This window comes from Benincasa hispida, chromosome 5 (genome assembly GCF_009727055.1).
Source record: "Benincasa hispida cultivar B227 chromosome 5, ASM972705v1, whole genome shotgun sequence".
In the NCBI taxonomy this organism is placed as follows: domain Eukaryota; kingdom Viridiplantae; phylum Streptophyta; class Magnoliopsida; order Cucurbitales; family Cucurbitaceae; genus Benincasa; species Benincasa hispida.
Genome location: NC_052353.1, coordinates 40677117 through 40701521, shown reverse-complemented (window position 1 = coordinate 40701521; position 24405 = coordinate 40677117). Strand labels below are relative to the sequence as shown.

The 24405-nt window shown below is 34.8% G+C and overlaps 1 protein-coding gene across 1 annotated transcript in view; it reads left to right on the top strand.

The window, feature by feature from the left end:
- Positions 1-13520, top strand: part of LOC120077722 (presequence protease 1, chloroplastic/mitochondrial-like) — a 20385-nt gene extending 6865 nt beyond the window's left edge. The window contains exons 6-19 of the mRNA XM_039031685.1: positions 1318-1401; positions 2124-2214; positions 3403-3923; positions 4012-4176; positions 4268-4486; positions 4579-4706; positions 5504-5693; positions 6137-6220; positions 6304-6401; positions 9400-9664; positions 9738-9900; positions 9982-10162; positions 10314-10385; positions 12982-13520. Coding sequence (XP_038887613.1) covers positions 1318-1401; positions 2124-2214; positions 3403-3923; positions 4012-4176; positions 4268-4486; positions 4579-4706; positions 5504-5693; positions 6137-6220; positions 6304-6401; positions 9400-9664; positions 9738-9900; positions 9982-10162; positions 10314-10385; positions 12982-13123 — 2403 coding nt within the window. The 3' untranslated portion in view covers positions 13124-13520. The remainder of the gene's footprint in view (positions 1-1317; positions 1402-2123; positions 2215-3402; positions 3924-4011; positions 4177-4267; positions 4487-4578; positions 4707-5503; positions 5694-6136; positions 6221-6303; positions 6402-9399; positions 9665-9737; positions 9901-9981; positions 10163-10313; positions 10386-12981) is intronic.
- Positions 13521-24405: the final 10885 nt, after the last annotated feature.

The window sequence follows — 24405 nt, the reverse complement described above, 5'->3', positions numbered from 1 at the left end:
CTAGGGCAGAATCGGAGAGGTCCTGTTCTCCTTGCCGGACAAGTGGGTTCGCCGGATCTGACGCGAAAACCCTAGGGTACGCCGGCGCGGTCGAGTTTTTTCCTGTCGAAGTTGAAGCCCTAGGCGCGATCAGAAGCTGGATAGACGAATGCCCGGCTTGTTCGTCGAGAATCTGCGGTCGAAGGCGCGATCTGAAGCTGTCGAAGAGACTTTGTTTGCCGAAAGGTTGCTACGGATGCGAACTTCCCCGATCGGAGCCGGATCTGATCCACCTTGTGGTGGGTCTGAGGGGTTGCTGTGGCCATACCTGATCTGAGCCGGATCAGTCGACGGTGGCGCGAGACGAGGCTGATTGGCTCCGTTAGCGTATTCTTCAGATCTGTCCGTGTGCGGCTCCCATTGACGGCGGCTCTCTGTTGACTGCAACTGGACGGCAGAAATTAATTCCGGTAAGACAGCTTGAAAACATTCCTTTACCGCAGCCCGAATAGTAATTTTCATATCAAAACTCGAAGATCCACCAGCTGAAGGCGACTGTGAATGGTTCTCTTTCATAATGGCTAGGGTTTCGTCCCTTTGCTTTGATACCATGTTAAAAATAAAAGAATAGGGAAGAGAATAACAACACAGTTACGTGGAAACCCTAGTACAGGGAGAAAAACCACGATAGACACTGATTTTTACTATTAATTCTGATATACAAAGTACAAGAGAATAGGCCAAATAAATAGACTAGTGGGAAGCCCTAGAGTACACACAATTACTAAAAATGCCCCTAGGGTTACAAGCTACTTTTTCGACATTATTAATAATCGGTAGACTTTTCTTTGTCAATTTTTTAGGAAAAGGTTATCTCTACCTTTTGCCCTTAACTTGTTCTTTGGTTCTTTTGATGAATATACATCTTCGTTGCTTATATAAAAGAAATAATCTTTGATCCTTCACGTTTCTGTTTAGTAGGTCTCTGAACTTTCAATTTTAAATCTCATAGTTTCCAAAACTGAGATTCTGTGTCTAATATGTCATTTACCTTTAAATTATGTGTCTAGTAGGTAAGTGACCTATTTGACCCTTTTTAAAAATTCATTTTTCTATTATGTACAAAATTGAAAGTTGTGGGCTTTATTAACAAACTTGAAAGTTTAGAGACCTGTTAAATATTTTTTTAAAGTTCTAGACCTTCTAGACCCAACTTTAAACTTTGTAATTTAACCTAAGAAGAACCATTAAATTCATTTTCAATGCTTAGGTGTAAGTTGAAAAAAAAATCTCTTGTTGTATATGTAGCTGGTTGTTCATTGATAAAAGTTTTTGCAGGCTCTTTTTCCGGACAATACATATGGAGTTGATAGTGGAGGAGACCCACGAGTTATTCCCAAGCTTACATTTGAGGAGTTCAAGGTTATTTTCTTAGCATACTTTTATTGGAATTGATTGCAAAATTTGCGTTTTGAAAATTGTAAAATAAAAAACTGGATATGTCATTGATGAAAGAACAAAGGAAGTACTGTAGAAGGGAGCTTAGAAGAACGTTCGCCAGTTCGATAATAAAATGAAAAATGTAAATCCTGAAGTTGCAACCACTTTTCACGATCTCTTTTGGTAAATGCTTGTCGTGTGGCCTGCGGGTTGCTTTCTGTTATCTTGTGCATGTCGTCTGTTGAAAGTTGGTTATTTCTTAAAGAATATGAAGTATTTTATTTTACAAAACATTATTAAGAAATTTAACCTAACTTTATGCCATTCATTATGAAATTTAAGTTTACTGCCAGAATTTCCAGCTCCAAGGGTGTTGATTTTTTTTTTTGTTGTTTTTTAGTTGGAGTAGGATTGTATCAATCCATAACTATCATTTTGCGCAACTGAATCTTTGATGTACTTATTTGTTTGATTAACTTTATAGAGTTAAGACTCAAGGATAGCTCTATCTGATTAGTTAAGATTCCAAAAGGACTGGACTCTTTCTCTTCAACAATGTGCATGCACGTATGTGACTATATTTCCCATTGAAGTTAAACCGTAAACCTTATCTCTGCCCACACATATTTCTTTCACTTACTTTTGGGTTGATCTTAAAGTTATATGTTCTCCTTTTTGTGTTTTCTCATTTTTCATGCCTGCAGGAATTTCACAGTAAGTTTTACCACCCAGGAAATGCAAGGATCTGGTTTTATGGAGATGATGATCCAGTTGAACGTTTGCGCATTTTGAAAGGTAATTAATGGAGAAATAATATATATATATATATTTATTATTATTATTTACTATTTATATATATATATTTTAAAGAAAAGGCAATTAATTTTTTTTTGTCCATCATTGTTCTAATTTATTATAGTATTTGAATTCTATGTATTTATTATTATTATTATCATTATTTGAGTAAATGTACGGATCTGTACGTGCAATAAAATAAGGCGTGAGTATGAATTTTCTTGATCTATTTTTTTTTTTTTTTGCCTTTAAATATTTCTTCCTTTAAGTAAAACTGTTTCTTGCCAAAAAGTATCGAGTATTACGTACTTTTAATGAAGTCTAGTTTCTTATTTTTTCAAAGTGAACAAGCATAGAGTGATACCTACATGCACACAGACACCCAAAGCCCTCATTAATTGTTGTTTTAGAAAATTCTCTCATTTATGCTGATTTTCACACATATTTTTTATTTTTTATTCTTTCCTCTTACTTCTCTAACACTTACACTTGTCTTTGTTTGTGTTTTATTTTTAATTTATTATTATTATTATTTTTTACAAAATTTGTTTAATGATATTTTGATTTGTTTATTGACATAAGGTTTTTTTTCTTGTTTAGATTGAAATATCATTCTCATGTTTTAGCCTTACTTTCAATATAGACCATAGTTTGTTGAAGATTTTAGCTTGTTAAAAATTTTATTTTCATCTGTATCATTTGGTTAAAACTTATTTGATGTTCTTGCCATGATGGAGGAATAAAGTAGATCAAATGTGACAAGTTCTTTCTGTGTATGTGACATGACCTGATATTTTTATTTTGAAAATGTAAAAGTTTGACAAGTTATATTAATTGGAAAACATGAATTTGGGTTAGGTTTTGAGGCCCTATTTCGATTAAGATGCAGAAAGAGGGCTTGGTTAATCATGTTTTGGAGGGTCAACAATAACGTTTGTTTGATTTTTGTGACTTCTTTTGGACTGCATTAACTATTAATTTATTATGATAGATTTTTACTACTACTTATTAATGACAGGGGTGTCTCTTAAGATACAATCTAAGGATAAAAGATAAAATTTGAGAAGTACTGTAATTATGATATTATACTTAAAGCGGACCCTGTTATTTAACCACAGAGTCTTTGTTATTGGATATGTATTTTATCAAGTAGTGACTAGTTTTGTCACCTCTCTGCCTCCATCACAGAGTATCTAGATATGTTTGATGCAAGTCCTGTTTCCAACCAATCTAAGATCGAGCAACAAAGGCTATTCTCAGAGCCAGTTAGGATTGTTGAGAAGTTTCCTTCTGGTGATGGAGGTGATTTGAGGAAAAAGCATATGGTCTGCGTCAATTGGTTGCTTTCTGAAAAGCCATTAGACTTGGAAACTGAGCTTACTCTTGGGTTTTTGGACCATCTTATGCTGGGAACTCCTGCCTCTCCGCTGAGGAAAATCTTACTGGAGAGTGGTCTAGGAGATGCCATTGTTGGTGGTGGGATTGAAGATGAGCTCTTACAACCGCAGTTTAGTATTGGATTGAAGGGTGTTTTGGATGATGACATTCCAAAAGTAGAAGAATTAATTCTAAATACCTTTAAGAAATTAGCAGAGGAAGGTTTTGACAACGATGCAGTAGAGGCTTCCATGAATACCATTGAGTTTTCCCTGCGGGAAAATAACACTGGATCTTTCCCTCGAGGCTTATCACTTATGCTTCGATCCATTGTAAGCTAGAACCAGCTCTTTTTATTGTCTATGTTAATCAAATTTTGAAGTTTGTTGGCTTATAATTCTTTAAAATTAAAATCAACAGGGTAAATGGATATATGATATGGATCCATTTGAACCATTGAAGTATGAAGAGCCACTGAAAGCCTTGAAAGCCAGAATAGCCACAGAAGGTCCCAAAGCTGTTTTTTCTCCATTGATAGAAAAATTCATCTTGAACAACCCTCATCGTGTAACTGTCGAGATGCAGGTAAAGTAGGTTGAATCTTATCACTCAGAATTTCATTCACTATGTCATGATATTTAATTTTATTAGTTTTCATTTTGCCTTCCTTTTGCAGCCTGATCCAGAGAAAGCTTCTCGTGATGAAGCAGCTGAAAAAGAAATCTTGCAGAAAGTTAAAGAAAGCATGACTGAAGAAGATCTTGCTGAACTAGCACGTGCTACACAGGAATTACGGCTGAAACAGGAAACGCCTGATCCACCAGAAGCTTTAAAATGTGTTCCATGCCTTTGCCTTGAAGATATTCCGAAAGAACCTACTCGTGTTCCAACAGAAGTAACCACTTCAATCCATATTTGACTGCAGTGGACAATATGCATTATAGTTTAATTTCCAATCTCATACTCTTTAATATAATCTGCCTGCAGATTGGGAATGTTAATGGAGTAACCGTCTTACAACATGAACTCTTCACAAATGATGTTCTTTATTCTGAAGTTGTTTTTGATATGGGTTCGCTGAAGCAGGAGCTTCTTCCTTTTGTACCTTTATTTTGGTAAGTGATGGAACTTCATTAGTTTGTTTTTCACTGCAGATAGCTTTAACCTTTTCAATTTCCACAAATATGTAGTGATGTATCAAATCATCATTATAGGGAAGGAAATAGGTGCCTTATCTACTGAGCGCTCGGATTGATAAATAGCTTTTCATTTGTATTCCTATTTTTTAACCTTGCAAAAGATCATTGACCCGAAGAATTCTTGTGTGCCTCCTCAAAATTGCAATTATTAATTTGTGAGATTCCTTTAGGAAATTCAGAAGGCAGATGGGAATTATATTATCTGTGACTTTTGAAGGCATTTTGCTTGAAGATGTTGCAGAGAGAGATCGACCATAGTTTGAACTTTAACTTTAAATTTAGATACAGCAGTTCTCTCGTCATAATGTTGCAATTGTAGCCAAGAGATTTAAGACCACAGCCCGGGATAGAAGAACTTTTATTTTTGAGCTTTTGACTTTCATAAACACGTTATATTTGTCACAATAAGAGGGAAAAAGTAATAGAATTTCTGTAATAATAAAATATAATCTTACCCATAGAAAAAAAACGTTAAACAGAACATTCTGTGTATGCTCCGTTGATGTTGAGATATATACAAGTGGTCTGAGCTAGCTCCCCATACTTTTAGACTTTCAGTAGCCTATTATCTTATAGATGATATCAATCATTAAAGTATAGTGGGCCTTAAGCATTTGATCGGATCGGAATTTGGGAGTGGTTTGAACTGAACCATAACATTCCTTGCCATTCTCTGTGAGTATATATTTTTGACTTCCAAATGTTCTTTGCAGTCAATCTTTGTTAGAGATGGGCACAAAAGACTTGACTTTTGTGCAACTTAATCAGTTAATTGGAAGGAAAACTGGTGGGATATCAGTTTATCCATTTACGTCATCTATACGTGGCAATGACAAGGCATGCACTCATATGATTGTGAGAGGCAAGGCTATGTCAGGATGTACTGAAGACTTGTTCAACCTGGTATATAACTTCAGAGCTTTTATTCTTTATATATATACATATATATATATGCACTGCTTATATTCATGTGTAGAATTCCATCTAAAAACAATTTTGTGGGGGGGGGGGGGTGTGGGTGGAGATAGTGGTGGTGGTGTAGGGGTGGGGGTTTGGTCTGTAATAATAGCTAAGTTAACTAAGTTTATTTCTTTCTCTTTTGTAATTATTCGCTTGGTCCTTTTCGGCTTGATTAGAGGTCTTTCTTTTAGGTTGTCTCATTTGTGGGTTCTCTCTCTTTCTATTTGTTTAATTCTTTCATCTTTTTTCTCAATTAAAGTTCATTCATTCATCTAAAAATAATGTGAAGTTTCTATTTGCTGTTACTATTGGTTTTTAATTTATGACCCAAAGTTAGCGGCTTCCTGATAAACAACTTAAATAGTTTGTTTCTTTTTATGGTGTAGATGAACTGCATCCTTCAAGAAGTACAGTTTACTGATCAACAACGTTTTAAGCAGTTTGTATCTCAGAGCAAGTCACGAATGGAGGTACATAAAATGAATAGACGACTAAAACGCCGATGCCCACAATTGTGGTATGTAAAGTACTAATTGTATGTGATGTCTATCAGAATCGGTTAAGGGGTAGTGGTCATGGAATTGCTGCTGCTAGGATGGATGCAAAGTTGAACAGTGCAGGGTGGATCTCTGAACAAATGGGTGGTCTCAGGTTGGGATCATTTTTCTTTTTGGTCTCTTTTGGTGCTATATTTCTGACGTGTGTGCTCCCTGTGGCCATTTTAACTCTTTACATGGTAGTGGAACTTTTGTTGGGATTTGACATATGGTCTAGCAATTTATCTGATGGTTTTTAATAGGAACCAGAAACCAAAATAAAAATGAACATAAAATAGTATTAATATAAAGGACAATTACAAGTTTTTGAAGCACTTAGAGAAGCTTGCCTCCAAACTCCTACGGGGTACAGATTATTTCTAGAAACTTATTGGCCTCAAGCTCCTCAACCTATAAGGGCACATATTAAAACGGAATAATTCCTCATATGAGACTGATTGAGAATTGTGCTATAGCTACTTCTCTGGAAGCATCCCTTAGGTCGTGAAAAAAAGATTTTCGGGGTGGTGGAAGACACAAAAAGGAGAATTCATGGTAATATTGATGATATTGGAGCACTTATGGAAGAGAGAAATAATCTGTAAACAGAGTTGCTGGATCTTTTATAATCAGAACATAAAAAGTGAGCTCAAAAGGGTAAAAAGAGGGGGGAACGGAAATTCTAACTTTTTGCATAGATGGGCATCACATAGAAATTAGAAAACGCAGAAACTTTATTTCCATTTATGGATATAAATGAGCTTCGCAAGAATGCCAAAGCTCTTTTGTGACTTCATATCTCGTGCCTTCTTTTGGGTTCTTTGGAAGGAAAGAAACCAAAAAGTCTTCATGGACAAGGATAAGCTCTTCAACACTTTTTTTTTACCTTGTCATTTATTATGCTATATCTTGGTGTAAAAGTTCTCATCTTTTTGCTTCATTATCACATGCATCCCTTCTTATCAACTGGGATTTCTTATTGTAATGCCATGGATTGTATATCCTGTTTGTAATTTCAAACATCAACAAAATTGGTTCTTAAAAAAAAAAACTGCACACTTCGGATATGGAGGTTCAACGGGAGATGGATGGTTAGCTCCTTTGGGAGGAGGTTTTCTCTTCCCCCTGCCTATAAGTTGTATCTCTTCTGTTTTGTGTAATACATATGTTTCTGATAAAAAAAAAAATCCGGATTTGCTGATTTTTCAAAAACAGTAGCTCTAAAGAAGTTCATCACAAGCAAAAATCCGGATTTAGTCTAGAGATATTGGTTGGACATTTGTGGAATGCTTTGGAAAATCAGGAGCCAATAATTGATAAAATTCAGAAAAAGCTGTTCAGATGGAGGCGTTTTAGTTTGTCAAGGGGAGGTAAATTCACTTTGATCAAGGCAGTTCTCTCAAGTATTCCAATTTATTACTTGTCTTCTTTTGCAATGCCTTTGAAAGTGAACAGAGAATTAGAGAAGACTATGAGAAAGTTCTTTTGGGAAGGTTCAGATGGAAGCAAGATTAATCACCTTGTCAAATGGGAGATAGTTTCCAAACAACAAAAACATGGAGGCCTTGGTTTTGGTGATCTAAAAAACCAAAATGTGGCTCTGTTGGCAAAATGGGGTTGGAGGTTTATGCATGAGTAAGAAGCTCTTTGGTGTAGGGTAGTAAAAAATATTCATGGTAGTGATTCATTTGAATGGCATACGGCTGGAAAAGAAGGGAGAATCCTTAGAAGTCCTTGGATACTATTTCTCGAGTTTGTCCAAAAGTTGCATCATTTGCATCTTGTAAACTTGGTAATGGCTTTACAATTTCTTTTTGGCATCACAACTGGTTGAGTTCCTCTCCACTGAGTTCTTTGTTTCCAAAATTATATAGAATTACCATGTCTCCTAAAAGTTCAGTCTTTCAACATTGGGATTCAACTACTTTATCATGGTCAATTACTCTAAGAAGATTACTGAAAGACTGTCTCCTAAAAGTTCAGTTTTTCAACATTGGGCTTCAACTACTTTATCTTGGTCAATTACTCTAAGATTACTAAAAGATGATGAAATTCAGGATTTTCAAAATCTTTTATTTTTATTAGAAGGTAAAAGGATAGTTGATGGGCAAGATTGTAGATCTTAGTCTTTAGATGCTTTAGGTGCTTTTTCGGTGAAATCATTATTCAAGCATTTGAATTCATCTTCACCAATAATAGACGGTCTTTTGTACAAAAACTTATGGAAATCAAGCTGTCCATGGAGAATAAATATTATAATTTGGGTAATGATTTATGGTTTTCTCAATTGCTCAAACTCTTCAAAGGAAGCTGCCAGACCATTATATTTTGCTCTCAATCTGCCCCCTGTGTGTGCAGAATTCTGAAGACAGCCAGCATATCTTCTTTGAATGTCATTACTCTTTGGAATTATGGAGGAAATTGTTTGCAACATTTAATCTTCGTTGGGTTTTCAGCAATGTTTTCAAGGACAATGTGGCTCAGCTTATCATCGGTCCTTTTTTAAAAGCTCGCTCGCTTCAGTTATGGATTAATGCAATTAAAGCAGTTTTGACAGAAATTTGGTTTGAGAGAAATCAACGTATTTTTCAAGGAAAGTCTCTTTAATGGTTTGACTGTTATGAGATTGCAAGAGTTAAAGCTTCTTGGTTTTCACTTTCCAAGATTTTTTCGGATATTCTATTCAAGATATTTGTCTTAATTGGAATGCTTTAATTCATTCTTATGTAATGGTATTTTTAGACGTATGGTTTTCTATTGTATTCAAAATGTGTTCATTTTGGGTTATGATGAGGATGCTATGGGTGTGTCAACCTAGTTGAGATAGTCAGGTGCATCTATTGAGACAACCTAGTTGTAATGGTTTTCTTATGTTTAGTAGTTTCTTGTAATTCGAGCATTACTCTTTTTTCATTTCATCAATGAAAAGTGGTAGAGGACTGATGTGTACTTAATATTTTAAATAAAATTTATTCTAATAATATTTTTAACAATTTTTCCTTGAGCTAAATGAGCTTTGAACACAGCATGTATATATCATCTTATCTGAAATGTTCCGGGAAAGTAGTAGATTAATTTCTACCTCCTTTTCTTGTTTTGTTTATCGTACATAGTTATCTGGAATTTCTGCAAACTCTTGAAGAGAAAGTTGATCAAAACTGGGCTGAAATTTCTTCATCACTTGAGGAAATTCGCCAATCCTTACTTTCGAGGAAAAATTGCCTAGTCAACATTACTGCTGATGGCAAAAATCTCATAAAGTCGGAGAAGTTTATTGGCAAATTTCTTGATTTGCTTCCTAATCAACCCGTCATTAAGAACAGCACTTGGAATGCCCGCCTTCCTTCAGATAATGAAGCCATCGTGATACCTACTCAGGTAAGAGCACTCTTTTGTTATTTTTTGACTCTTTTTTTCCCCTCAACTATTCGTTAATAGCTACCTCCTCCAGGTTAATTACGTTGGAAAAGCTGCTAACATTTATGAAACTGGCTATCAACTTGATGGAAGTGCCTATGTTATTTCAAAGTTCATTAGTAATACTTGGCTGTGGGATCGTGTTAGAGTAAGTGGAGGTGCTTATGGAGGGTTTTGTGATTTCGATACTCATTCAGGTACAACATCGTGCTACCATCTTTTTGCCAGTGCATTAAATACCAATAGGTAATCTTACCCTAGACGAATTGTATTTGCAGGAGTATTCTCCTTTTTATCTTATCGTGACCCAAATTTGTTAAAGACACTTGATGTATATGATGGAACCGTTGATTTTCTACGTGAATTGGATTTGGATGACGACACTCTAGCAAAAGCCATAATTGGAACCATTGGAGATGTTGATTCATACCAGCTTCCTGATGCTAAAGGTTATAGTAGGTATGGCAGCACCCTGCTTATTTCTCCTCGTTCTACAGTCAGCCTGTTCTTTGCAATGCATCACGGTGTTTTGTATTGCTGGTCTTTTGTCTCTTTGTCAAATGTCCATTCTGTTTGAATTGTATTTACCATCTATATTTTTTCTTTTCAGCTTGTTGCGGTATTTATTAGGAATTACAGAAGAAGAAAGGCAAAGGAGAAGGGAAGAAATTTTATCGACCAGGTAAGAATGACTGCTACCTAATGTTTTTATTTAGCAAGCTGAACCTAGCCCTCAGAAACACTGTTGGCTGTGCTGAAGTATAATAAGTTTAGCAATAGATTGGCTTGGAGATTCTTTTAATTTATCGTGTCAATAAAGATCCAACTGTAGCAGCACCGTCCGCTAAAATTTGCCCTTAATCAATTTTTAGCCAAGCTGCATGTTAGATGTTTTTACAGCTCTTGTTTGTCTATCTCAACTGGAAATTGTAAAAAGTCAATATCATGTTCACCTCCATTCTCTGTCTTTGCTTTTTACTCTCATCCAGACGTGGATTCTTTCCCCTATAGTCCTATATTCAATACCTCTATCACCAAACCTTTCTTTTTTTTTTTACCTTGGCTTTTTAGAGAATCCCGCTCCTGTGTCGTGGGACTTGTAGCGCAGCAGTTCACTGGATGGGTTTGTTTATCCTTCCCGTTTCGAGTGTCTTCTTGGATAGTTATAGCGGCCCATGTACCTTGTGTTTCCTACTTTCTTTTCTTCATATATATTTGTTGGTCACCTCCTTGTTGGATCCATTTTTTGGAGGAAAAATCTGAAGTCAAACTTCATTATTTTCTATTATATTATGAACGATGAGTTTAGAACAGAAAATAGAGTCCTTAACCTTGGAACCAAATAAAGGGGGTGAGTTTTCCCATCATATTCTGCATTAGTTTTCTATAGTCTAAGCAAGTCTACCACCTAAATATGCTCGCTTAACTCACATTCTTCTGGGGACATTTTAGGGTGCAAGTTTGGCATCTTTAAATCCTATTTTGTTCTGGTCTTGAACTTTCATATTTTTTGATCAACTCACAAACTTTGCATTAGTTTTTACCATAATTTTTCACATAATCATGCAATAAAAACTTGATGCAGCATGTCTTTTGCTTATTTAGTTGATGAGTTGAAGTCGACACAGTCCATTATTTGTTCCTAGATGTAGCAGGTCATGTGTGTGGATCAGGATATTGAGGCAGGTAGCAAGATAGTTTGTAGGACGAATTGACCCTTGTTGTTAGGCCAAAATGGTCATTAGGTAAGGTTAGGCTATATTGCGATAGTGCGCAAGGCTCCTCTGCTCCAAAGGGAGACATGTCAAAGTTCTTTGAATAATCTTATGGGCCTTTTGGTTTGAGGGAATAGAGGGTGGGAATAGGCATAGATGTATAAACTCCTTGTTTGGTTGAAGAATTTGAAGTATTTATCTAGGAAAACGTTTTCCAAGGCATTAAGGATGTCTCTCTCTGCATGCTTTTTATCCTACCGTAATTGATGGGTTTTTAATAAACCTCCACTTTTTTTGCTTCTTCCTTTTTTTTCCTCCGTTTTTATTCCCTTTTCCATCTATTTTTTTCTCTTTTTTATTCATTGTTTTCCTCCTTTTTTTTATTTTATTATTTTTTTATTTTTTTAATATATTTATTATTTCAACTTTTTTTAATCATTTTTCTGCTTTAGATATTTTTACATGTTTTTCTTTTCTATTTTTTCTTTAATATATTTATTTTTTCCTTCTTCATTATATTTATTATTCATCTTTTTCTCTTTTTTTTTTTCCTTTTAATTTTATTATTTTATTTCTTTTCATTCTCATGTTTTTCTATTCTATGAATGAAGATTAAATTAAATTATTTTGTTTAAAATTATTATGGTGTAAATTAATTATTGAAAGGTAAATTTGGTTTAATTTAATACTTTATAATTGCTCATTATTCTAGTAACTTTAATTATAAATTACTCATTTTAAATACTTGTAATTAATAATTTTATTATTATTATTATTTGATTGTTAAATAATTATTTTTCTCAAAATTTTGAATTAAATTTATTGTTTATCAACTAATCTATAAAATTTTATGGAGTTGTCACAATTAATTTTATAAATTACATACAAAGTTAGTTTGTTCCCATCAAACTCAGATAGCATTTCCATGCACAACCAAATACAATCATCCTTGATTCCCATCAATCTTATTCCAGTTTATAATTCTCAGTCATCTAGAAAATCTTAAACTAAACGGCCTCTTACAGATTTTCTTTTCCTGTTTCTGGGTTTTATAATCTGGTTCATAAGAGATTTCTATCAACCAATTAAATGAAGTTCAATGACAAGGGGTAAAATAGACTAAAACCAAACATTTTAAGATTTGGTACCTAAACTAGTTGAGTATCATTATCCTTTGTTAGCAGGTCCATTGAGATAAAAGTAGAATAAGTATTACATACTAGAGACCAAAATAAGATTTAAACATAATTTTATTATAACGTAGAACTAGAAACTTTCCAAATATAATATAAATGACTGCCGTGTACATGTTTAACTTCATGTTGTTTAAAGTTATTAACACACTAGCATCATCAATATATATATAAAGAAAGACTCTCTTTTCCATGAGGAAGACGGTCTTCAGAGCATTGTCCAGGACAGAATTAATGCTTGCAAATACTCTATAAATATCTTACAATGATTTTTCAATTGATTGTGAGGAGCAATCTTATATTGTCTTCTAACACAGATAGATTCTTTACTCTTTTGCAATACTCCTGACACATCTCTCTCTCACAACAGCTTGAAAGATTTCAAGAACTTCGCCGATTCACTCGAGGCAGTTAGAAACAAAGGAGTGGTAGTTTCAGTTGCATCTCCTGAAGACGTAGAAACCGCACACGGCGAACGCCCAGGCTTTTTCCAAGTGAAGAAGGCCCTTTAAGATGCAACCCTTCAAGCTCCCATTGCAGCACCATCCCCACTTCCATAATCTACAAAGAAAGAGAAGAGAAACAGAACAAATTCTAGAGAAAGAAAGAAAAAGAAAGAAAAAAGGTAACCAGCATTATTGATTCATTTTCACATTACTGTTATGCCATGAACAAAAACATTGCATTGTTTCAAAAAAATTCAAGAGGAGACAAAAAAAGTTAATATTTTACGCAGCGGGAAATGATTGTTGTGTACGGAACATGGGGATTTGATAGTTGATAAAAGGGGATTTTGTACTCTTAAATGCTGTTATCAGTGGTCTGTGTTCATTGATAAGTATGAACTGAAGAAATGGTGATGTATTTAATTCTTGCATCTTCTCTATTCACTTGCTCTCAATTTTCTTATCAAGTTTTGTTGTTCTGACTTTCGCCCCCATTTCAATTTAATAAAAGAAGCATATTTATTATATATATATAACATTCATTTGATATTTGGATCCACTTGGTCGTTCATTGATTTGAATTCTTACAGTTCTTAAAGCCCAAACCAAATTGAATGATGGCTTATTGAATAATATATGAGAAAGTTGCCATTAATAGGTGAGGTTTTTTTTTTTTCCTTCCAAGTACATCTGACTTGCTTTTATTTTATTTAGGTGTAATTATAACTCTAGTATTTGTTTCACTTATATAGTCATGAATACTTTGGGGCTAAATTATTATTATTTTTAAAATCAGGTGTAATGGTTAGTTATTGCACAATTGGTATAGACATGACATGTATCTAAAGATGTTCCTTTATCTCATGAAGGCGAGGCCCCGATGGGACCTACTCTAAATAGAGAAAGAAATTTTCACTTTACACAGGAAATGAGGGAGGGAGTGGGAGGATTTTTTTTCCCATGGTCTAAATGGGAGTAGGGGTAGGAATTATATTCCCTATCCTCGTCTTTGCCCCATTTTCCGTCGTCCGTCCTTTTCTTTTTTTCTTCCAATTTTTATATATTGTCCTTTAAAATGAGGTTTGAATGATGACGGAGTTAGAGATATCATTTTTCAATCTTGCTTTGTCCTGTCAACATATCTACATAAGTCATCGACTATGAGGGTTAAAGGTTCCAATCTCTCTCCGACATGTTTGTTTGACTTAAAAATAATAGTAAATGAATAAGACCAGTGATTAATAGGTTGCTTAGTTATCTGTGATTACACATGAGTTACAATAATGCTCATTATTGATGATACTTAAAGATAAGATTAGTCTTAAACATTATTTTATTAAAAATAATGATTTAGAAGTTGATTTAAATGTATGTTTTTTCTTTCAATGCATGTGACTCTAGATTCCTGTCATCAGAACAAAATGTTGTCACACCCATCCATTATTTGTCATGTTGAATTCATATTATTAATAGAGGGATTACTCCTAAGTTTAGTAGGAATGTGTGTTGAATTTTAATCAAAATTTAAGGATGATTGTAACTTTTGGATTTGAACGAATAAGTTGAAATTATGGTTAGGTATAGAGAAAAAAAATTGTATTTAACTATATTTTAACTATTTAATTAAATAGTAACAAAAAATATGTTGTAACATCACTTCATCTATCTTAGCTTTTTATATATATGCAATCATATGACCTATTATGTGATGATAATTTATCGATAAAATATTATTTTAGTCCAAAACTTTCTCATTTCATTTTAGACTTTATATTTTCAACTTTTCAAAATTAGTTACTATTTTATCAAACTTGGTAAAGACAGGAATATTTATTTTCATTCTAGGAGAAGGGTAACAGAGACTTTTTTTCCTTTAATTTTTAATTTTTATTTTAAAAGTAGGTACTAAATCACTTTTTTCTAACATTTACTTTAATTTTAACTTTTAGAATTTATTGAAATTACAAAAACTAAACATAAGTTTCAAATAGAGAAGGAAAATATAATTGGGTTAAATTATGAGGTTGGTTTGTTTGGACTTTATACGTGTGTTTAGGTTTTTAAACTTAAAAACAGCAAATGTTGAGGGTTCCTCAAGGCAAGACTCAAAGGTCACGAATGCACCCAAGCCCATACAGTATTGGGAAGATGCATAGAAGAGCACGTATTCTAAAAGGAAAATGTTAACACCTCGAGATTTAGGTTGAACTTCCGAGTTTGTGAATATATATCAATAAAAAAAAATTACTGAGTAGGACCTAAATTGATACCTTGCAACCTCAAGTGCCGTAAACGTCTTTGACATTGTCAACGTTACACTTAACCAGAGTCATACGTGGAAGAATGACCTATAAATAGTCTCATTCGACCACTCTAAGGAAAGATGATAAGTAATCTTCAAATAATACCGGGTACCTTACCATACTTTCGGTACAATGCTTAGGAGTAGGTTTTACATATCAAACACATGTTAACATCATAAAACAACATACTTATCAAGCTTACGAGAATTGATTTAGGAGTTTATAATTTACCTTCCCTTTAGAGAAATTTTGTCCTCGAAATTTGCTTTGAGCTTATCATGTGAACAAATGTTGATACCTATTTTTCATCTGTTCCTCAGCTTCCCATGTGGCTTCCTCTACTCCATGGTTTCTCTATAAGACTTTAACCTACGAGATAGTTTTGTTCCTTTACACTTACTCTTTCTTGTAGGGGTGTTCAAAAAAATCGAAGACCCGAAAAAATCGAGCAACCCAACTAAACCCACCTAGTTTGGGTTGGTTAAAACAAAAATTTGTTTGATTTGGGTTTTTTCTAATAAACCCGAGTAGGTCAGTTCGATTTGCGGGTTATAGGGTAAAAATTTGGTTTGAACTGAACCGACCTAAGAACCACAAGGCCCAGCATAAATACAAATAAATAGTAAAATACCTTACCTTCGGCTTCAGTCTTCATTCACATCAAGTTCCAGCCTTTCAACATCAACGACATTTCCTTTTCGACACATGGCCCTTGAAAATTGAAAGTCATGAGGAAAGGAAAGTTCAGCCAATCAGCCTAGCCGTTTGGTTTCCTTCCTTTCAACATTTCGTTTCAACTTCTCAAATCTCAATAGGTCAGTGTCGTTTCCTTCCTTTCTGTCTTTTGACCGTCAGACGTCCTTAATCTCGAATCCCATTGGCTTCGACCGTCAGACGTCCATTATCTCCCTCTTCGACTCTCCTATTCGTTTCATATTCCCGAATCCTAGTCTCACATGTCCTTGCCATTGTGTTTCCATCTCCTCTTCAGTGTCTTTTTCATGTCTTCTTCTCTTCAGTCATTGCCTCATTGGTTACTCCTCCATCAGTCGGCTGTTTCTTCACCATCTATTCTTTATCCTCCATCAGTCGTCGTCATCTTCATGTTGAAATCTCACACCGTCACAGTCACATTGGCTCATCGGTTACTGGTTCACCATCTATTCTTTATCCTCCATCAGTCGTCGTCATTTGATAATATTGTAGATGGAAAATAGTGAGTTGATCGACACTGAATCACCACCTATAAATATTCCCAATGCATGTTCTAAACCATCGGAAATGACAGTCATTGGCAAGAAAAAACCAACTAGGCCATCATCTTCATGTGGGATCACTTTACAAAGATGGAAAGATCTAACACCGAAGGTATAAGATGCAAATGTAACTATTGTGATAAAGATTACGCTTGTGGCCCTTCTTCAGGTGGAACTAGTACCTTATGGAAACATTTGCGAAAACAATGCAAATATTATCTATTTAGAGAGCCACCTAAAGGGCAAACCATACTAAAATTTCAACTGAATGAAACTGATGCTAAAGGTGCTATCAATATGAATTTTTTGTCTACTTCCTTTAGTCAACAAAGAGTTAGAAATGCATGTGCTAAGATGCTAGTATTGTCTGAGATACCATTTAGATTTGTAGAGACAAAGGGGTTTAAAGAATTTTATAATATTGCATGTCCTAAGTTTGACATTCCTTCAAGAATCACAACTGCTAGGGATATTTATCAATTTTATGTGGATGAAAAAAAAATTGTTGAAATCAACTTTAATCAAAAGTGGTCAAAGATGAGCCTAACAACAGATACTTGGATTTCCCTACAGAACATCAATTACATGGTTCTTACTGCACAATTTGTTGATTCTGAATGGAATTTATAGAAAAGAATATTGAATTTTTGTCAAGTGCCTAACCATAAGGGAGAGATAATTGGTAAAGTAATTGAATGTTGTTTATTGGATTGAGGTATTGATAAAGTTTTTTCAATCACTGTTGATAATGCAACTTCAAATGATTCAACAATCTCATATATGAAGAGAAAACTAAATATTTGGAAGTCTCTTATTTTAGATGGTCAATTATTGCATATGAGATGTTGTGCTCATATCATGAACTTGATTGTCAATGATGGATTGAAAGAATTGCATGATTTGATAGCTAGTGCACGAAATGTTGTAAGATATGTTAGATCTTCTCCTAAGCGATTGAAATTTTTTTTAGATTGTATTGGACATGAAAAGATTGAATCTAAAGCCCTTGTTTGTCTGGATGTGTCTACAAGATAGAATTCAACATATTTGATGCTTGATCATGCTTTAAAATTTGATGCTTGATCATGCTTTAAAATTTGAAAAGGCTTTTCAATGCTTAGAAGAAGGGGATGAAGATTTTGTACATCACTTTACTGAAGATGAGAATGGAAAGAAAAGAAAGGGACCACCGACCTTAGCCGATTGGAACCATGTTCGAACATTTGTCAAATTTTTAAAGATGTTTTATGATCTTACATTGAAGGTTAGTGGATCAATTTATGTCACTCATAATACATTTTTTCATGAACTTTGTGGGATTCAACGACGTTTAGTAAGTTGGAGCCAAAATGTAAATAGTGTGATATATACTATGGCTTCCAATATGAGAATGAAATTTGATAAGTATTGGGGATCTCTTGACAAGAAGAACAAACTGTTGTTCTAGCTATTGTGCTTGATCCACGATATAAGTTGGATAATGTGTTGTCCTTTTGTTTCATAAGTATCTATGGGGATGGAGTTGCTAGAACAATGATCGATGAGGTGAAAGTTAGTTTGATGCAACTGTATGAGTTTTATAAGACAAGTGATTCAAGTGGTCATGCTTTTGAACAACCATGTCACATGGTTGAAATAAGTGAGGACTGTGATGACATGGAAATGGATTACAGTTGGAATACAAACGAAGAAGAAAAGAGAAAATTTTGAATGAAATAAGAAATGATGTGGAGAGATATTTGTCAGAACTTAATGAAGATCTGATAAATTTTTTTGATATTTTGAATCGGTGGAAAATAAATACTCTTAAATACAAAGTGTTATCATAAGTTGCTCGAGATGTCTTAGCTGTACCAGTGTCAATAGTTGCTTCTGAATCAACATTTAGTACAGAAGGTAGAATACTTGACTCTTTTAGAAGTTATTTAAGTTCTAAGATGGTGGAGACTTTAATATGTACACAAAATTGGCTACGTGCGAAACCGATGTTATTAGATCTTATTCCACAAACCGAAGAATTGGAACTTGTGATCAAGTTTTATTAGGTAATGTTATCTTTTATATATTTACTTTATAATCTATATTAATATATTGAAATTGTGATAATATTCTTATATAATTTATTGTTTAAATCTTGTTTAGGGTTCTTCAAGGAGCAAGTTTTGTCAGGATCATGGATGAATCGTTCAAGTCTATTGGATTTTGAAGACTTTTGTAGACATTATAGTCTTACTTATGGATTTTGTAGACATTTGAAAACATTGTTGCCTTTATTTTGAATTTTGTAGACATTATGGTCTTTCTTGGAAATTTTGGAGACTTGTTTTGTTATAATAGATTTTGGATATTGTTATTGTGGATTGTGGAATCTTATGTGTGTTTTTTATTGGTGATTTCAAGCTTTTTTTTTAAGAGAACCGATGGAACCGAACCAGCCCAACCCAGTTTTTACTGGTTGGTTTAGTTTAGGTTCATAATTTAACAGGGGTTAGTTTGGATTAGAAAAATACACAAACCGAAGCATAGGGTTAGGCCCAAAATATCCCTAAACCCAACCCAACCCAACCCAACCCACGAACACCCCTACTTTCTTGTCTAAAATTGTATAGGTTCTTCTTCATATGATAAATTTTCCTTCAATTATACTGGCTGATCTTGGAGAATATGGGTAGGACCGAGAACCTATTTTCTCAATATAGATACGTGAAAAACATCATGTATCCTGGATAACTTAGTAGGTAAAGCTAATTTGTAAGTTGTTGACCAACACTTTCTATTCTCTCATAAGGTCCTATATATCTTGGACTTAACTTACCTTTCCTACCAAACCCGAGTATCCCTTCCACAGAGATAGCTTTAGAAACACTCAATCTTCGATCTCGAACTCGAACTCTCTTCTTCGTCTATCCGCATAGCTCTTCTGTCTATCTCGAGCTATCTTCAAATTTTCTCTTATTAACTTAACATTTTCCAACGCCGTATGTACCAATTCTTGCCCTATCAACTTTCCTTCACCAACCCCATTCTAGCAAACTGGAGTTTAATAGGGTCTCCCATACAAAGCTTCGTACGGAGCCATACTAATGTTGGAGTGATAATTGTTATTATAAGCGAACTCTACTAACGACAAGTTTGCATCACATCTTCCCTTAAATAGTACACAAGCATTCAACATATCCTCTATGTTGGGATTGGTATCTTAATTCTTTCGGAGTCTCGTAGTTTGTAATATATACGTATTGTTATGAATAAAATAAGAGTTATTTTATTTGGCATTTACTCATATTCAATAAACAAAGCTCCATGGTTATCGTATGTAAACATAAGCATGTATATGAGATATACAAGTGGATCATGCCTTAAGTGATAACCTAAATAGGTCTGTAGTATAAGGATTAAGGAGGGATACCTGATCCTTGTGACACTAAATAAGTCTGTAGTATAAGGATTAAGGATGCGCTATCGTATAGGCTCTGAATTACCAAGCGATCGAATACAAAACACTCTGTGAGCTATTAAGCGCGTTCTTTGCAAAATGAAAACAATTTTCATTCTATACTTTAGTTATGAAAACCGAATTGAACTTCCCACTATCATATGGTTACAGAGAAAACGCCTGACAATTATCCCATAACTGTTCAATTAATAAAATAATAAATATAATCATATTATATTCATAACCTATAGTTTTATATCATATATCAACCATAGTATTTTCTACTCCACTAGATATCAATCATATTTATATCCAATTTCCTCTAAATTAATGTATCTCATATATAAAATTAAGTATATTATATATAATTAACTGGTTCAATTATATCATATATAATCGAACTCTCTCTTGTCAATTTGAACATTTCAAACTGACCCAAAGACTAATTCTCAACTTGTATCCAAGCTACCAATGGGACCTTATGAACCTATGGCTCAAAGCTCCAACGGTACGTGAATAGCTGACTAAACTCTATAGCCACGAGATCCACTATTCGTTAATTGCCAGACATTCCACTAAAGACCGACAATTGAACTCTTCTTACTATAGATATATTTCCGTGTCCATCGGATATAACCAATCATGAGTACGATAACCCTTCACATATGCTCGTAAGTACGGTTGGACCAATTTACCATTTTGTCCCTATAGTTACATCTTACTCCTTAAGTACCACTGATCCCTATAATGAACAATATAACATAATCCTACTATGTGTGAACACCTCTCGGGCTATAAGAAGATGTGTGGCGCCATATCGTTCAAGCCATGGAATCAGCCTTTAAGAGAGCAATCTATCTACTTACCCCTGCTTCGGGGAAGGAGTGAATTCCATCTTGTAGCTGAGTTCCCAGCTCCCAAATCATATGAATCCCTAAAGTGGTAGATTTGAGTCGACGACCTGGGTACTCGCACCCATGCAAATCAAAGAATCGCCTTCAATGGCAAGAGTTCCCAACTCACTCAGGATTGAGGTCATGTTACCTATGGTCATCCTAGTGAAGTGAAGTCTCTGTCATGAATGACGCTATATAACAAGACGTTAACACTTCATGGTCAGGACTTATACAAACTCTTTGTATAGGACACCCCACTCGTATATCCCCACACGAATGATCAGGATAGACTATTTGTAGTAAGTCACAACACTTGTAACTATCCCACAAAGTGGGTCGCATCCGTAGCGTTACCTGGATAAGGTTTCCCTTCTATATCCATATACTACAGACCATTTTGGTTATTACTTAAGACATGATCCACTTGTATGTCACCACATACATGCTTAAGTTACATAATGACAACCAGAGATTTTAGTTTATTGGTTTGTGGTAAAACAAATAAAACATCTAATATGCAAAGTCAAAGAGTGAAGTAAATATCATATATTATACATCACAAGCGTTCGTACAAACTGTTTACAAACTGCAGGACACGAGACTTTAGGGCATCATCGCCAACATGTATAAGACTGAAGCACGAGATGACTAGTCTCTGTATATAATGCTATTGATACTGAAGACTTATATCTCACCTAAACGACCATAGGTGACATGATCTAAATCCTGAGTGTTTTAGGAACTCCTGCCTTTAAGGGCGATCCTTTGATTAGTATGGGTGAGATTGGCCAGATTGCCAACTCAACATGTCTACCTTTTTGGGGACTTTTCTGATTTGGGAGTTGGGAACTCAGTTACACAAGATGGAATTCACTCCTTCCCCAAAGCAAGGGTAAGTAGATAGATTGCTCCTTTAAGGACTGATTCTGAGGCTTAAACATTGTGGCCACAACTTCTCTTTGGAAGAGAGGACTAAATTATAGTAGGACTATGACTTATGTTCATTAGAGAGATCAACGGTATTTAAGGAGTTAGATGTAACTATAGGAGCATAAAAGTTATTTGCTCAGCTATACTTACGAGTGATCTGTGAAGAGTTATCACACTGTTGATTGGTTAATATGGACACATAATATATCTGTAGTAAGGAGAGTTTGGCTCTCGGTCTTTAGTAGAGTGTTTGGCAGTTAACGGATGGTGGATCTTGTGACAAAAGAGTTTAGTCAGTTATTCACGTACCGTTAGAGCTTCGAGCTACAGGTTCATAAGGTCCTCTTGGTAGCTGAATGGATTCAAGTTGAGAATCAGTTATTGGTATTGATTTGAAATATTCAAATTGACAAGAGGTAATTCGATTATATATGATATGATCGGTATGATGTATGAGTTACAACAAGTGGGGGATTAGTGTAAATGAGATTTACATTAAGGACCATGAAATAGAAAAAGAGCTATGGTTTATATGTTTCATGAAATGAAATATTAAATCTATAGTTTATAAATATAGTATGGTAAGTTGGTTATCATATATATGTATAATAATATTGATTATTGGATAATTATCTCTTTTTCTCTAATAACCAATTGAGTGGGAGGTTGTTGGTAATTTCATAGTAACTGTGAGATAAAAGGAAAAATGTTTTCCTAAATTTAAAAGTTGATGATTGAGAGTTGCTATTCTCAGAAATTACTCACGGTGGTTGTCAAGTGAATAGGGTTCGCTAAACAACAGCTGAAGAGAGACTAGACGATCGTGGAGTGACTCTATACGATAGTCACTCAGCTGGCCGATTAGCTAAACGATCGGGAAGATTTTGTTAAACAATCACAGAGTTTCTTCTAAACGATTGGGCATCGTCTATACGATAGACTTTGTCATCTCCCACTTGCTCAATCGTTTACACGATTGTTCTTCCTCCGGTCTCATTCTCTAACCAAGTCCACATAGAGCCCACACTTCTGGATTCTCACACCGAGAATACAAAGGTAGCTATTGTGGTGGTGTCGTACTGAAATCTACATTGTCAAGGTTTATTGGAGGTCGTTCGCTGTGTTTGTGGTCTTGGAGTTCGCTGTGTTCATGATCTTGAAGATCTCTGAGTTTGTGGTCGTTGTGATCGTGCAGTGCAACGATCGTAGTATTCGAGCGTTTGTATTTGTAGTCTTACTGATTGTTCGAGTGTTCATGATCAAGGGAGATTGAAGATGAGTCTTCAAAGGTATGTGTAATTTTTCCCTTGATCTTAGTAAAACATGTTGAAATTTCGTTTTGTGCATAGCCTGTATGTTTCCATTTCGTGATTGTAATTGTGTATGTTCATATACGAATGAAATTTGGAACGATTATTCCACTGCTCATAGAAATCCTCATGTTCGATTTCCTTCACTCTAATGTCTAAATTTTTTGCTCTGATTGTCCATCCATCTGAGGATGAAATGTTGTACTAAAATGCAATTTAGTACCAAGCGCCTTCTGCAAACTAGGCCAGAACTTCAAGGTAAATCTCGGATCCCTATTTGATATAATGGATACTAGAGCCCTAAACTGGCTCACAACTTAATCGACATATTTCTTGCCCACCTGATCAAGGGTAGATGTGGCTTTGACGGGCAAAAACTTTGTCGTCTAAGTCATTCGGTCTACAATTACCCAAATACCATCATAACCACTAGGCGTCTTGGGTAGACCAAAAAAAAATCCATGGTCACATGTTCCCATTTCCATTCTAGTACTGGAAGTGGGTTAAGTAACCCTGCAGGTCTCTGACACTCTGGTTTAACTTATTGACAAATTAAGCATCTATTTACATAACCAGCTATGAATTTCTTCATTCCCGGCCACAGTAAGACCTCTTCAATGTCCTATATATTTTGGTGCTACCTAGTACATAGCATATGCAGAACTATGGGCATCTTCTAGCACTGCATTCTTCAGTGCTTCATCATCAGGAACACAAAACTTGTCTCCCTTCATCAAAGCTCCATCCCGTCTCAAAACATAATCTGATCTCTACTGTTGACTAACCTCTTCAATGAACTTCCTGAAATTAGAGTTTGTGGACTGAGCTCTGATAATGTCATCTACTAATATAGGCCTTACCTGAAAATGAGCTATCATTTCCTCCCAAATGGTCAACTGTCAGTGCTGCATTAGCTCCTTCTAATTCCTACAATAACCTTCCCCTTAGAGAACTCAACATATCTCTGGGACAGCTTGACTTCCTGCTCAAAGCATATGTTACTACGTTAGCTTTACCTAGGTGGTAGTCAATGGTGCAGCATAATCTTTAATAATATTTTTCCATCATATTTGTCTTAGATTTAATTCCTTCATATCAAAGATGTATTTTAAACTCTTATTATCTATAAAAATGCGACATTTCTCACCATATAGGTAATGTCACTAAATCTTTAATGTTAGCACTACAGGTGCTAGTTCTAAATCACAATTAGGGCA